At 40.7% G+C, this 14,008-nt stretch overlaps 1 protein-coding gene across 1 annotated transcript in view; it reads right to left on the bottom strand.

Moving 5' to 3' along the window:
- The window catches only part of LOC127353100 (receptor-type tyrosine-protein phosphatase N2), a 223,353-nt gene that overhangs the window by 158,926 nt on the left and 50,419 nt on the right, over positions 1-14,008 (bottom strand). Inside the window, exons 6-9 of the mRNA XM_051382123.1 lie at positions 13,020-13,413; positions 11,717-12,028; positions 11,093-11,133; positions 5,755-6,113 (exon numbers count right to left, since the gene is read on the bottom strand). Coding sequence (XP_051238083.1) covers positions 5,755-6,113; positions 11,093-11,133; positions 11,717-12,028; positions 13,020-13,413 — 1,106 coding nt within the window. The remainder of the gene's footprint in view (positions 1-5,754; positions 6,114-11,092; positions 11,134-11,716; positions 12,029-13,019; positions 13,414-14,008) is intronic.

The raw sequence follows: 14,008 nt of genomic DNA, 5'->3' as shown, positions 1-14,008 counted from the left end.
CTGAGCGGAGGTCAAAGTTTTCACTTATCCGCTTAAATATCTCAACATCTACTGGACGGGCACAGAATATTGTACAGATATTCATGATATTCCCCAGAAGATTTACCCTACTGACTTCGTTGATCCTGCGTTGTCTCCTTTAGCGCCACCGTGGGGTTTACTCTTGTGGTTTTTGGTGAAAGTAGACAATCATGTGCCCCCTCTGGATGAGCTGTAACGACGTCTGTGATCCACTGACTTCTCCTTTACTGCCATCATCAGGTTTCCAACAGTTTGGTTTAAGACCAAATAGCTGCAAAACTTATGAGTTATAGGCATAACAGACCTTTTTACCAATGATACTAGCTTAGGTTCTGTTTCTTTCAGACAGAGTTCGGGTTGGTGAGCAACTGCAACTAAACTACCTTGATGAGTCCAAACATAGGAAGCTGGGTCGGCCTTTAAATCCACAAATGTCTGCATCACCGAGTTTCCAGCATCACCTATTTCATTGCTTGTCACATAATATGAACAGAATTTTAAGCGTTCGAACAACCAATGTTGCTGTTCTTGTGGCGGGTCTCCTGTTAGAGTTCAGCCACATTATCAGTCAGATTCTGCAGGCCGTCAAACAAGAATTGGATTCATTTTCTTTGGGGACAGTAGAGCCCGAGGAGAGGATTGTTGGGTGTAGTAATAGGAAAGCCAGGAGTTTTTTTGACGAACAAAAGGAGGACAATTTCTTCCAACATCAAAGACATCTCCTGCGCTCCAGCTTCTCCAGCGATCCTTCCACACTGACATACATTGGTGAATCCACGGGGGCAAAAGAAAGAGAAGAAGGGGCACCTGTTGTACATAAATCTAATAGACAATAAAGTTGCCTGAGGAGAATACCACCAGTAAGAGCCAATGAATTTAAAATTCTCCCCACAGGAATAAGAACCAGGATACATGCAGAAACTCTTTGAGGACAGCACTTTAAATTTGTAACAAATTTAAAGTAAATTAAATTAAATCTGTAGTCATGTCAATCATGTATAAAATTTATAACCCAATAGTATTTAGAGCTTTGAAAAAAAAGCTGAATTGTGGATAAATGTTTTATATAATGTTTTTTTTTACATAATTATAGTTTATTATTGACGTTAGGAAGTACAAAAAAAATATGGATAAAACAAAAGCTTTTTTTCCTGCCATTTACCCTGCACACTAATTATGGAGTGAAATCCATTAAAAACTGCAGCAGTTGGTATCCAGATCTGGTCATAATATGTTAAAATGATGACTGACACCACGGCTTTAATTAAACATACTGTACTTATTGGGAGATTATAAAGGAAAATTACAGGTGTTCCATTCTTCTAAATAGGTTTTTTTTTTTTACGATGCAAATCACAACAGTGATGTGCATGATGATTCACATTAGGCGTGTTTGTGTGTGGGATGGGAAACAACAGGGGAAAAGCATTTATAGGTTGATGGGTTAAAAGATCCTTAAAAAAAAGTGTGTCTGCAATGCCCACATGTACGTGTGTGTTAGGGAGCAGGTGTTTTCCTCCAGCTGTGATGAATCACCCTGTCTTCCTCCTCCTCCTCCTTCTCCTCCTCCTCCTCCTCCTCTTTCGTGATGTGCTGAAACCACCAGGAGGTTCCCGCTATCAGCCTTCACCTCTGCCACGCCGCCAAAATGTCAGAACTTTGCATCCAATCTGTCCTGATGCAGGTATTTTTATTTCTATCACCGCAAGAAAAAGACAACTGGAAACCCTTCATGTCTCACTTCAAGATACGATTTATCAAATGTAAAGCTTAAACCTGTGTGTATTCTGACGTTGAACTGTCTGTGGAGCTAACCACGTTTATTTGCTTGTTGGAAATAATAAATTCAGGAGTCATAATGTACAAAACCATATTATTAAACAAAATAATTAAGTGTCGTATTTTCAGGAGTCTATCAGACAAAGAAAATATCATGGCCACAAAAAATACTATTTTCTGGTGGCTGTTATAGAAAAGCTGTGTTGTTTTGGGAAATATTTTTTTTTTTTGCTGAGTTAGACGAGAAGATTGATATCTGTAGGCTGACTATGAAGCCAGCAGCCAGTTTAAGTTAAAAAAAAATAAAAAATCCATACAGCAGCGCCTCGAAATGTTGTTAATTAAAAAGTTACATCTTGTGTAAAAACAACATGCAGTGCTTTTTTCTTGGGGCTATGTGCCGAATTATTACTGTGCCAGCCCCGGTAACTACCTGGAGTCTTGTCGTTACAACCAGCAGAGACTCCAGGAAGTGGACTGACATTGTTATACCACCGCTGTCTTATTGCAGAGTTCAGGGTGGATGACTGAAAGCACGTAGCGTTGACACCACAGGTCACTTGTGTTTCCTACCAACAGTCAACAGTAGATACTTTAACAATGAATGCAATAGCTAATAAATATAACAGCTTTATCTTTAGTGGCAGTTGAAACAGTGAAGGACTCACTTTATTTCATCTTAATTTGAATTATCCTATTTTAAATCTATGCATTTTAGTTGTTTTGTTTATCCCCACCCTCCTTTATTTATCATTTAACTATAACTTCATTAAAAGCTCCTGTGTGCTACATTTCATGACTTTGGTGTTTCAGATAGAGAGAAATCAAATGTATTCTAGTTCATGTTCCTCTTGTTGTCGTCAGGAGATGGAAAAGACATCGAGAGAGCTTGTTAGATTATTTGCTCTACACATATGTTAAAACTTTTATTAAGAGGCTTGAAAAAAGGCTTGAAAATTGACAATTTTGAAGAATCCTGTTGACCTTCCTGTCAGATCACAGCATGACATTGAAGAGAGAGAGATTGCGCAGTCGGCTACCCGGCAGCACAAATCAGAGATGCTCTTGTGGAAGCTGGAGACAACTCCTCTGACGCAGGCTCTCGCTGAAAGGCTGCCAAACCTTTGGTGTGTAGTGTTGTGCAGTATGACATTTTTACCAGGTCAACCAGGTAAACAAGCACTCCGTGCAGCTTCACTGCTGTTGGATGTGTCTTTCACACAGTTAAAGGGCTCAGAAAAACACTATTGGTGAATAGATGTGAATGTTGAGACCATTCTCGTACAGAAGAAGCTTTGTATTATTACCTTTATTAGCCTTTTATTAGCTTTCTGGTGCATTGCAAAGTCCTGGAGTGGCATTCTTCCATGTTGTGGTTGATGCCGCACTTCGTTCTCTCAAGGAGAGATTTGGTGTTCTTTTGAAGTTCAGCGATCTCACAGAAATGTCAAGAGGCACTTTAAAGCGTCGCTGTAAAGGGTTATAGAGGAATCTGCCGGACACGCTGACATCTGCGGTGCAAAAGTGACTGAGGACATCTTAAACTTTCCAGCTGCTCACATAGGATCAGAGCAGCACAGGCCTCGGAGTGTGTTTCATAAAGTTATATAAGTTGTAGCTCAAAGTAGAACTGCTGTAACACTTCCAGGAAAATCTGCTTTTTGTTTGCTCCAACAAAGCTTCCATATTAACCATTTTTTAAACAATATATTCCTTTGGAGATGAAGCTTATAGCCCTCACTGCTTCACCAACTTTACGTTATTTAAAGTATCAATGCAAAAATGTTAATTGCTATGCTATGACAGGCCTCCAACCACTGGACTGAAGTCGCAAATATGCATGGTTAAAGCTGATTAATGGCATTGCAACAGGCTAATTTTAGTGGACAGATTCCTATTGGCCTCCACATTATTGTAAAAACCAATGAAATACTCAAACATTTGCAGCATCTTCTGCTATCACCGTTTAAGCTTACACTTTTATCATGACCCCTGATGCTCTCTGTGAAGTACTGCAGTGTCAGAAAGGAGAAAATATGCCTAAACTTTTACAGAAATTTCCTCCAGACGGTGACAAGACCACAAAAAAGGATACAGAGAGGGGTTGTTGGGCTCTTTTATGGCCTACGTTGTTGTTATATTTCCTTAATACAATGCAGAGCTAATCAGCTGTATTATTAAGGAAAATACTTGGATCAGGAGTCGGTATCAGCAGATATTAAATTTGATCGTGGAATTTCACAGTAGTGTATCAACTACTACATTTCTGATGTCGTGACATCCCTATTCCCTAAAATACATTGACTTTCCTGCTTAATTTCAACAGTTTCATGTCTGGAAGTCACCTTTTATACACACAAACCAACTTGTCATTTATCTAAATAAATTACAAAATAGAAGCTCCGTTATCACGCTGTTGAGGCTGCTGGTTCAATGTCCTGACTACTGTTTGATTCTAAGTACTGCGGTGATACACTGTACAGCAGCTTTATAGCTGACTAAATGCAGGTTTTGAAGACCACCAGAGATGTAAAGAAGGTTCAAGGAAAAAAAAACACTTCAGTCTGGAGGAAAATTGACCGCACACTGGGCTGCTGAAAAGCTTTCCATCATTCGACATATTGAAGCCCCGATGTGACTTTGACAACCAACTATTGGTGAAAAGATGTCTCTATATGCGCCCTGAATGACAAGCAACAGGGAGGAAGGAGAGAATAGAAAGTGTCGTGCCACAAAGGCCTTGAGTCTGAAATACACCTAGCGTAGCGGCTAAAAGATGAAGATGTTTCTAAACCAAACACCACGGCAACCATTTCTAAAAAAGGTCTTCAATCTCAAAGTGAGGAGCAGAGAAATCAATGTGAAAATTACTCTGGCCTTGGTGTGAATGAGAATGAAGGAAAAGAGATGACCTGCAGTGTCCTCTTGTTGCATCCTGGGTAATATTTGACATCAACATGCTCAGTATGAAGTTCACCTGTTTTGTGATGTATGAAAAACTATATTTTTCCTTTAGAGCAACGACAAAGGAAGAGATTTGTATTTGCGGTGCATTTGGGAAAACACATTTCCTGCCTCCATTACTGTGACAAAACATCAAGTATTAGTTGTTACTGTGGATGGTTGAAAACAAAGAGCAAAGAAAATGCATTGCTACAGACAGACAGTACAGCAGAAACAAATCTGCACTTTAACACAACATTTGTGCACATTTTGAGGCGACTGGGTAAGAAAACCTTCACCTTTGTGGAGTTTAGAATTATATTTAAATGGGTTTTTGTTTGTCACTCACCCTGAATTCATCAAACTCGAGATGTCAGCGTTCATCCGTTATAGACACAACAGCTCTGATCTGATCTGATTACACACACAGCCACTGGATGAACATCAAGTGAGTGGATAAATGATGAATCAGAAGTAAAAAATGACAAAAAAAATTTTTTTACATAATATAACAGTTACCAACCAACAAAAATTACTTTTGTTGGCACCCCTTATTACTTTAATTTGTGGAGGAAACCAGTTTGGAAAATGGAAACTTTTAGTTTATATTCAGCAGCTGGAAACATTCACATTACTTTGATTTTAACAAACAAAACTGGATATTAAATTGAACAAAGTCGGAATTTTTGTACCAATTTTGTTTAGCAGAAAAGTAACATAACTAGTAGTGTAACTAATTACTGTTGTCAGTAAGTAATAAGTAAGGTAATCATTATAAAAAGTGGAAAATATTCATTGATCTCACTTCTGTTGTTTTAACTTTAGGATCATTTTGGACGCTGTGGTTTGTGGTCCTGTTGAACTGTATTTTATTTTGATAGGTGTTGCTAATATCTTATAGTACAGTAGTTAAAATATTATTACAATATGTGAGTGTAATGTGTGTGAGCAACAAGAAATTGCGGGTCCCGACTGCCAAAGATCGTCGTATGTCAGTGGCTTCCTACTCACTCTGTGTCGGTGATGACGTAGCCGAAGACGTCATCGTCGGCCTTCTTCCTGCCGGCTTTGACGTCCAGCTGAAGATCGGGAACGTGCATCGTCTTCTTGTGCGGTTTGTCGTACACAAGCGAGGCAGGAGGGGGCGCCACCTCCTTGATCCAGCCCTCCACCTCCGACACCTCCTCCACAGACTGGGTCGCGTCCTTCTTCTGCACCTTCACCGCTGCCTCACTGGTCCGACTCTGGACGTTTTCCAGACCCACCTGCTGACCTCCGGCTGAGACATCATTCCGATTTCTTGCTGAGGGAGAGGCGTCGAAGGAGGTTTTGTCCAGGTAGGCGAGAAGTTTGGTGAAGAGGTTTCCACTCTAAAAAGAACAAAACAGCCAAAGAAATATTGTGAGATGACTTCAAACTGCCTCCTTAACGGTTTCTAACCATGTGCAGAATTCAGGTGAGTACCAAGGTCCATTCAGGCCTTGAAAGCCTCAACACATCTTCCCCCACAGCTGCTTTCACTTACTGAGCCTGATTAGACCTCTCTGCAGGACTGTGTGGGTGTGTTGATTGGCGTCTTGTTGCACCTGTCAACCAATACTCTGAATTCGATTATATAACCGAATTGCAAAACAAAACTGTAAAAAAAAAAAGCAGCACCACCACGGCTGCCTGCGTAACAGACGACAAATTAAATATAGGTCAAGCTGACACAAGCAAATAACTGTGAAGAAATATTAACTGGGTTGAGCTAGAGCAGCAAAACTACGCTACCAGCAACACAGAACCGCTGGGAGCCAGAAATGACCCACTGACCAGTGCGTGAACTGGACCAAATAAAGTGCCTGTAACCTAATTCTTTTCAGGTTTTCTATCCATGTTAACAAGGACATTTTTAGTGCTGTATTCTTGGCGTTAAAGAAATCGTTACACAGTTGTTAATGCATCAGGAAGTGGGGGAATTCAATAAGAAGTAAGGGTATTCATGGACAAAAATCAGTAGTGCTGGCCCATTTCAGATAATAACGCTGAACATAGCACATCAGAGAGGGTCACATCCTATGGTTAGTAAGATAAGATAAGATATTCCTTTATTGATCCCCCTTAGGAGAAATTCAGGTTGACACAGCAGCAATAGGGCAAAGTAGTGCAAAAACAGAGAACAAAGAATATCACAATAAAAATATTACTAATATTATTAATATTAGAAGATATAAAACTATAAATTAAAGTATATACACTATGCATTGTTCAAGTAGGACATGGAGTGCAAATATAAGCAGAAAATTAAACTTGACTACAACTAAAAACTAAAACTAAACTAAAACTAAAGTGGAAATTAAATATAAATAGTGCAAAAGGCTTGTGCGTTGTAGGTAGGAGTTTTAAACCAGTCTTTGTCTGCGGGGGTTGGAGGTACTGGGTGCTGTGGCGTTGTGGAGTCTGATGGCTGATGGTACAAACGAGCCTCCAAACCGCTTCCACCGAGCTGCCTGAGCTCAGTGTAGAGAGGATGAGAGGGGTTGTCCATGATGGCTTTCAGCTTCCCTCTTGTTCTCTTTTCAGTCCCAGCCTCCACACTGTCCAGCTCCATCCCCACCACCGAGCTGGCCTTCCTCACCAGTTTGCTAATCTTGTTGGCACCCCCAGTGCCAATGCCTCCTCCCCAACAGACCACCGCAAAGAAGAGGACACTGGCCACTACAGACTGGTAGAACATCTGTAGTAGCCGAGTTCACAAGTTGAAAGACCTGAGCCTCCTCAAAAAGGACAGTCTGCTCTGTCCTTTATTGTAGAGGGTCTCAGTGTGATCCGTCCAGTCCAGTTTATTGTTGTAGTAGACGGCATATGTTATGCTATGTAATGGTTTACGGACATAATGCACAAAAGTTATATTCATGAAGTTGGGACCTTTGGTTTTTAAAGTTTAACTGAATTTAATTTTTGACAGCAGGATGAGACAACTACACTACACCTTTATCTGTGTCATCATGTAGTTCCCAGCATACTGTAGACCTGCTCAACTTCAACCTGAGCAGAGGTCTGATGACACAGAATAAGTGAACACCCCTGTGTGCAGGTCCTTGATCAAATTAGACTCCATTTACACTGATAAAACCTTTTCCATGTACTTATACAATTCATGTATTTATCAAGAGCTGTTAGCTAGCTAGCCAGAAGAAGAAGAACTTCTGCCATTTAGACGCTGACAGCTAGCAAGCTTACAACTGACAACTCTACCTTTGTGTTCTTGAAACTTGCAACTGACATTTGTTATTTAAATGATGAAGACCGATCAATGTATAATCTTTACTTGCGGCCCTTTCCACTCACGGCACTGTGTTTGAATTGAATATAGAGGTGAGTTTTCTAAATGAACACAAGTTTAATACTCAGTCGTTGGCAGGTGAAGTTAAGACCTCCAAATAACTCAATGTCATGACAAATTATTCAAATCTCAGAACTTTGAGCACATCCCTGAGCTTAATTAGTCGGTGTTAGACCTCTATAATGACAGACATCAGACTTCAGTAATGAGACATTGTTCAATCAAGATCTTTTGTCTAACAGCTTAAATTGAACTGGTGGTGATGTCAGTGTGTTGGCGATCTGCAGCTACAAGCATGAGGAAATAATTGCCCTGAATCCAAGAACAGCCAACCTGTCAGAGTTTATACTGAATAGGATTTTAATATGCTATTATCCCTTCGCTGCTGGCTTCAGGGTAATTGCTCGTCTTGTCAAGATCCAAAAGCCAGCATAGCTACAGCGCTACCTGAGCCAAAAACTTACTTTGATTAAACTTCTACGAGCATCTACAAATCTAATCTTCTCTACAATTTTAAATTGTTTCTTGGCATCAGAAAGATGGAAAAGATGTGAGAGACCTTTCAACCAGCCGAAAACCAGCAGAAAGAGGAGAGAGGACGCACAACACACCCGAAGATACAAACGGCATCGGAAACAATCAGAAACATGAAACACTGAAGTTTTATTTGTATTTGTCCTTCAATTTATATTGTGAAAAGTTCCCAAGTTCCCTGGGATCTGGTCTGTTGAGTACACAATAATAAGTGCATTATTTATGTTTTGAGCAAGAGCCTGTTGTTTCCAATCCCAAAGTAACAGCACAAATTCAGACTGCTATTACATCTCAGTCTCCATTAACAATGTATGTCACAGCTAAGTAACTCTCGATATGGCATTGACTCTGATCTGATCTATGCTACTGTTAATTTCATCAAGAAAACTATGACTATAACTTTTTTTGCTACAAGCAGACCTGTGGAATCGACACTGTGACCTGAAGCTCATGATTATTAAAACAGTTTCCTCCAACGCCCAAATAAATCTCTTGTTCAGAAGCTGATTAAGCTGCTTGACCTGTTGCACGACCTTTAAGAAGAAGCATCTCGCACTGAATAACGCTCTCTGACTGTAATGTTATCTGATGGTACTGGCTCTTCACACAAACTACCCACAATCCACTGAAAATGAGACAAAAAGCAGCAACAACACAGATGAGACACAGAAACCCTGCAGGCAGCTCACTGACATTTATCAAAAGGTGAGCTAATGTGACATTATCGAGTGCTGTGGACGTACAGTTCATTTTAATGCGTTGCTAACAGGAGGAATGACTAAGTTACAAGTCTAATGTCGGCAGTCAGCCATAAAAATCTTCCTCAAGGTGCACACTAGAATCATATTAACTTACATTGAACAGGTTAATGAACAGGTGAGGGACTCAGTTTCTGTGTGCTAATGCTAACACTAACAGTAGTTAAGTAGGAAAGATGGAGAGAAGCGGTTCAGAGTTTATACGGAGAACTGGACGGCTGTAGCCTCCGAATGCTTAAAGGACATAAAAATAAAAATGAGACTAAAATTTGACCAAAATAAATACACATTTTCATCAAAAGAGTAAAACTAAATCAAAACGAACACTTATTCATTGTCAAAACCATGTATGTGTGGGGATAGGAGTCATCTGCAGCTTGTTCGAAATATAGCTAAATTATATGATATATTATTATTACCTTTTAATGCTATGTAATGAACCAAAGTGCAGCCCGAGACTGGCCAAGTCGTTGTTTGTTCCCAGTTTACAATCTGAATGATTTTTACTTCTTCTAAAAGGACCAGACGGAGATCAGGCAACAAAAACAGTGAATAAGTTCTGATAACTTGAGAACTGAGTGTTAATATTTCACACTGCAATAATTGACTATACTTATTTTTACCTTCTATTTTATTTTACTCTTAAATCGTCAAATGTGTCTTTTTATATTGCCTTGTGTTACTTTTCTTAATGTTTTTTTTATGTCTTATGTAAAGCACTTAAAACTGCCTGGTTGTTTAAAGGTCTTATACAAATAAACTTTCCTTTCCTCCAGTTGCTTTAGAAGTACTGGTGTTCATAGTTTTCCAAATGTACCACACATTTGGGGATTTTATTTTTTATTTTAAAGTAGCCGTATTATTAGATTTATTAGTATTATAACAATTACAAAATGTTTATTAAGATAAGATAAGATTATTATTATTATTAAAGTATATACACCATGCATTGTTCAAGTAGGACATGGAGTGCAAAATATAAGCAGAAAATTTAACTTGACTAAAACTAAAAAACTAAAACTAAACGGTACAAGTGGAAATTAAATATAAATAGTGCAAAAGGCTTGTGTGTTGTAGGTAGGAGTTTTAAACCAGTCTTTTTCTGCCGGGGCTGGGGATACTGGGTGCTGTGGTTATGGGGGTTGGGGGTACTGGGTGCTGTGGTTATGGGGGTTGGAGGTACTGGGTGCTGTGGTTATGGGGGTTGGGGGTACTGGGTGCTGTGGTTATGGGGGTTGGGGGTACTGGGTGCTGTGGTTATGGGGGTTGGAGGTACTGGGTGCTGTGGCGTTGTAGAGTCTGATGGCTGATGGTACAAACGAGTCTCCAAACCGCTTTGAGGCTCGGGGCTGGGTCAGTCTGTGGCTGAAAGTGTTTCTGAGCTGCCTCAGCTCAGTGTAGAGAGGATGACAGGGGTTGTCCATGATGGCTTTCAGCTTCCCTCTCATCCTCTTTTCAGTCACAGCCTCCACACTGTCCAGCTCCATCCCCACCACCGAGCTGGCCTTCCTCACCAGTTTGCTAATCTTGTTGGCAATAATATCTTTGGGAAATGAATTTAATCCATGATTCCGTCTGACAAGTAGCTTAAAAAGTCTCATCTGTACAGATGTTCCTTATGAAAACTACACCTGATGTACTAGTTTCTGCTATAGACTGCAGGATTCACTCCCTCCTTCATGCACAATATTACATAACTGCTTTTTCTTACAACAATCTGAATGCTTACCTCGTCCTTCACATCACGCTGCTCTGTATCCGTGTGGCGCTCTGTCGGGGGAAAGAGAGTCGGTGTATTAATACATTTGCGTGTTCGGCAGAAAGAACAGGAGACGTTCTTTGATAAAAGATTTCCACATTTTAAGGAATTCATTGTTCTTTAACGTTTGACTGAATTTTCTCTCCTGCAGTAATTTAGGTTGAAACTGTTATTTTTGTCTTTACTAAACACAGAAAGAACATCAGACAATCTGCAGTAATAATCTATTTACAGGCATGGACCATGGAAGAGTTGGATCTGACCACACGGACCAGCCTTCACTGCATCAGTGAGCCTCGCCCCTGACCCTGCCTCCATTATTTTCAGCCATATTTAAGCTATTTGTTGAACACTCTTACCTGTAGTGTCAACATTTTTAGTTTGAGTGGTCTCAGTGCAGACCATTAAAACCGGCTGTGTTTATACCAAGCAAAACAGGACGCTTATTTATGTTCACATTGATTTTTTTATGTTGCACTCTTTCTTTTGTTCAATCCCACCAACACAATTATATATGTACCGCCGACTCGCTCTCCAGCTTTTGCTCAATACTTTAATTGTGTAAAAACAAAAAAGGAATCACTATAAAATCACCTTGAAGAGCTGCTGGCACTACAGGAGTAATCTCCTGTGGTTTCAGTGTCGGAGCGCTCTCCAGCAACTTTTCCTCTTCCTCATCCCTGGCAACCTGCTCCTCTTCTTCCTCCCTCTCCCTCAGCTCTCCGCTCAGGTCTCTCGGTCCAGGTCTGACCCGGGCGAGGCCCCTGTTCAGTCCCTGGTCCCGGTCGACCACCTGCAGAGCATCAGCTATGAGGCGGGACAGCTGGTCCAAGTCCTGAGGCGTCAGGCCGTCAACGTCCACGTGTTGCCTTCCCACGTTCTTCAAAACCTTCTCGATGAATCTCTCTGGAGGAGACGTGGAGTTAGTGAGTTTTTAGCTTAGTTTATCTGTCTGGCTCCAACTTTACTGTTGTGGTTCACTCTCATAATGGAGTTTTAGTTGCAGCAGTCAGCTGTGTTCAAGTTTTCTAAAAACCCACTGTACACTTCCTGCTCAGCACCACATTAAGCGTCTAGCTAGCGAACATGGTGGAGCACTTTAAAGCCCTCAGGAGGTGGAAGAGACCAAAAACAGAGTTAAAACAAAGTGAATATTGCTAACTAAAGTTAACTTCAAAGATGATGTTTTGTTCACAACTTGTTTCCGCCGCCCCCATGTGGCCACACCTGTCAGTAACTGCAGGTTTACATGTTCAGAAAAATGGAGGTTTAAAATCTACAATGTCCATAAAAACTACATCTGTTGAGGAAGATGTGTGACAGTTATTAAATGTACGGTGCAGGTTTAAGACACTTACGTATTGGCTTAACTTCACAGACCCTAAAGTTCTGTCCAATAATTATATACCGTCAATGAGTAGAATACGTTGACATGATAGCCCGACTTCCACTGATACTTGCTGTTAGCATGGTTAGAGTTGTTTTTAGCAGCTTTACTTGACTTGTATTACGACTTTGGCACAATACAGTGTTATCTCTACTTTAAATTCACAGCTTGCTCCTGTATTATACAACATAGCACTGATTGAGCTCTCAACCAGCCGCACTGCAACCTTTAAAATGAAATAAACAACCTTTTCATGTTGTCCGTGTATTATAATGATCTAATACAACAATGCCACCGACCACAGAGCCAAGAGTCCACACCCTCTCTGTGCTTTCCAGCACTGAAAGTTACACAGCTAAAGGATGAAAGATGCGTTTGTATGTGATTATGGATTATTAGACAGCCTTGAAAGTGAATAACACGCCCTACAGTGAAGCTCTTCGTGTCAGTAAACACCCCCATGATTCTCTGATGTTAAAACCCCTCCTGGTGCCCCCTTAGAACACTTACCATCCACAGACGTCAGCGGGTCCTTGACTGCAGCCCCTTGAGTTCTTCCCATCTTCAGAAGCCTGGGTTTTGAGGTCTCTTTTTTGAGCCCAGAGTTTTCTATTCCGTTGCTGTAGAACGGCCTCAGGCGGGACGCGGGCGCCTCCTGCTCCTCGGGGCCCACGCCCCCGCGGTGCAGCGACAGATGCCCAGAGAGATACTGCCTCAGGGTGCTCAGGAGAAGGTCTCCCTCAGCCTGCGTGGCTAGGAGCCGGTCGGCCGGAGGTCTCTGCTGCTTCTGCACAGGTAAGAAAGAAGAAAGAGAAGAAAAGCTGGAGGGAGACGACCTCTGAGCTGAAGTCTGGGCCTTGGAGCGGTAGAAGTCTGCCGGGATGCCTGACTGGAAACGGTCACTCTGAAAGAGTCAAGAAACGTACACACAATCACACACACAATGAGTTAACAGTAAACAGAACTGTCGAGTAATGGGATTATTATGTCCTAACTAATGTCTTCTAATCTGCTCCTGAGGAATATGCCGCACATGATAATAGTATTTCGATGTTAAAGTCAGAATTTTTATGTATTGGCACCAAAATCCAATAAAATAAAATTAAATGGGGATTTCTGGAGGATTTTTAATGCGTACTTGAGTGTTTATGATTATTATTGTGTATTGTGCATGTTTAGTATGAACAACATGGTGGTTTTCTGTTTTTTACTTAAAGAATTTTCAAATAAAATATTTTTAAATGTATTTTTCTATGGTGGCCAAGAAAGCAGCCTTAAAGCAAGCTGAAGCTGTTAGAGTGGGTTGGGTTGGCGGTCCTAGCTCCTCCATGTTGTAGTGTCCTTGAGAAAGACAACCACCAGTTGCTCCGACTGTACAGAACTGTACAGAATGTGCACGGGGAAGATTGAAGTTGCTTTAGAGAAAATAATGTACTGTAACAACAAGAACATTCAAAGGCAAAATTTAGATGTTTAATAGTAAGAATTATGAATGAATT

This window comes from Dicentrarchus labrax, unplaced genomic scaffold, assembly GCF_905237075.1.
Source record: "Dicentrarchus labrax unplaced genomic scaffold, dlabrax2021, whole genome shotgun sequence".
In the NCBI taxonomy this organism is placed as follows: Eukaryota; Metazoa; Chordata; class Actinopteri; family Moronidae; genus Dicentrarchus; species Dicentrarchus labrax.
The sequence above is the reverse complement of the archived record's forward strand: the minus strand, read 5'-3'. Positions and strand labels throughout refer to the sequence as shown.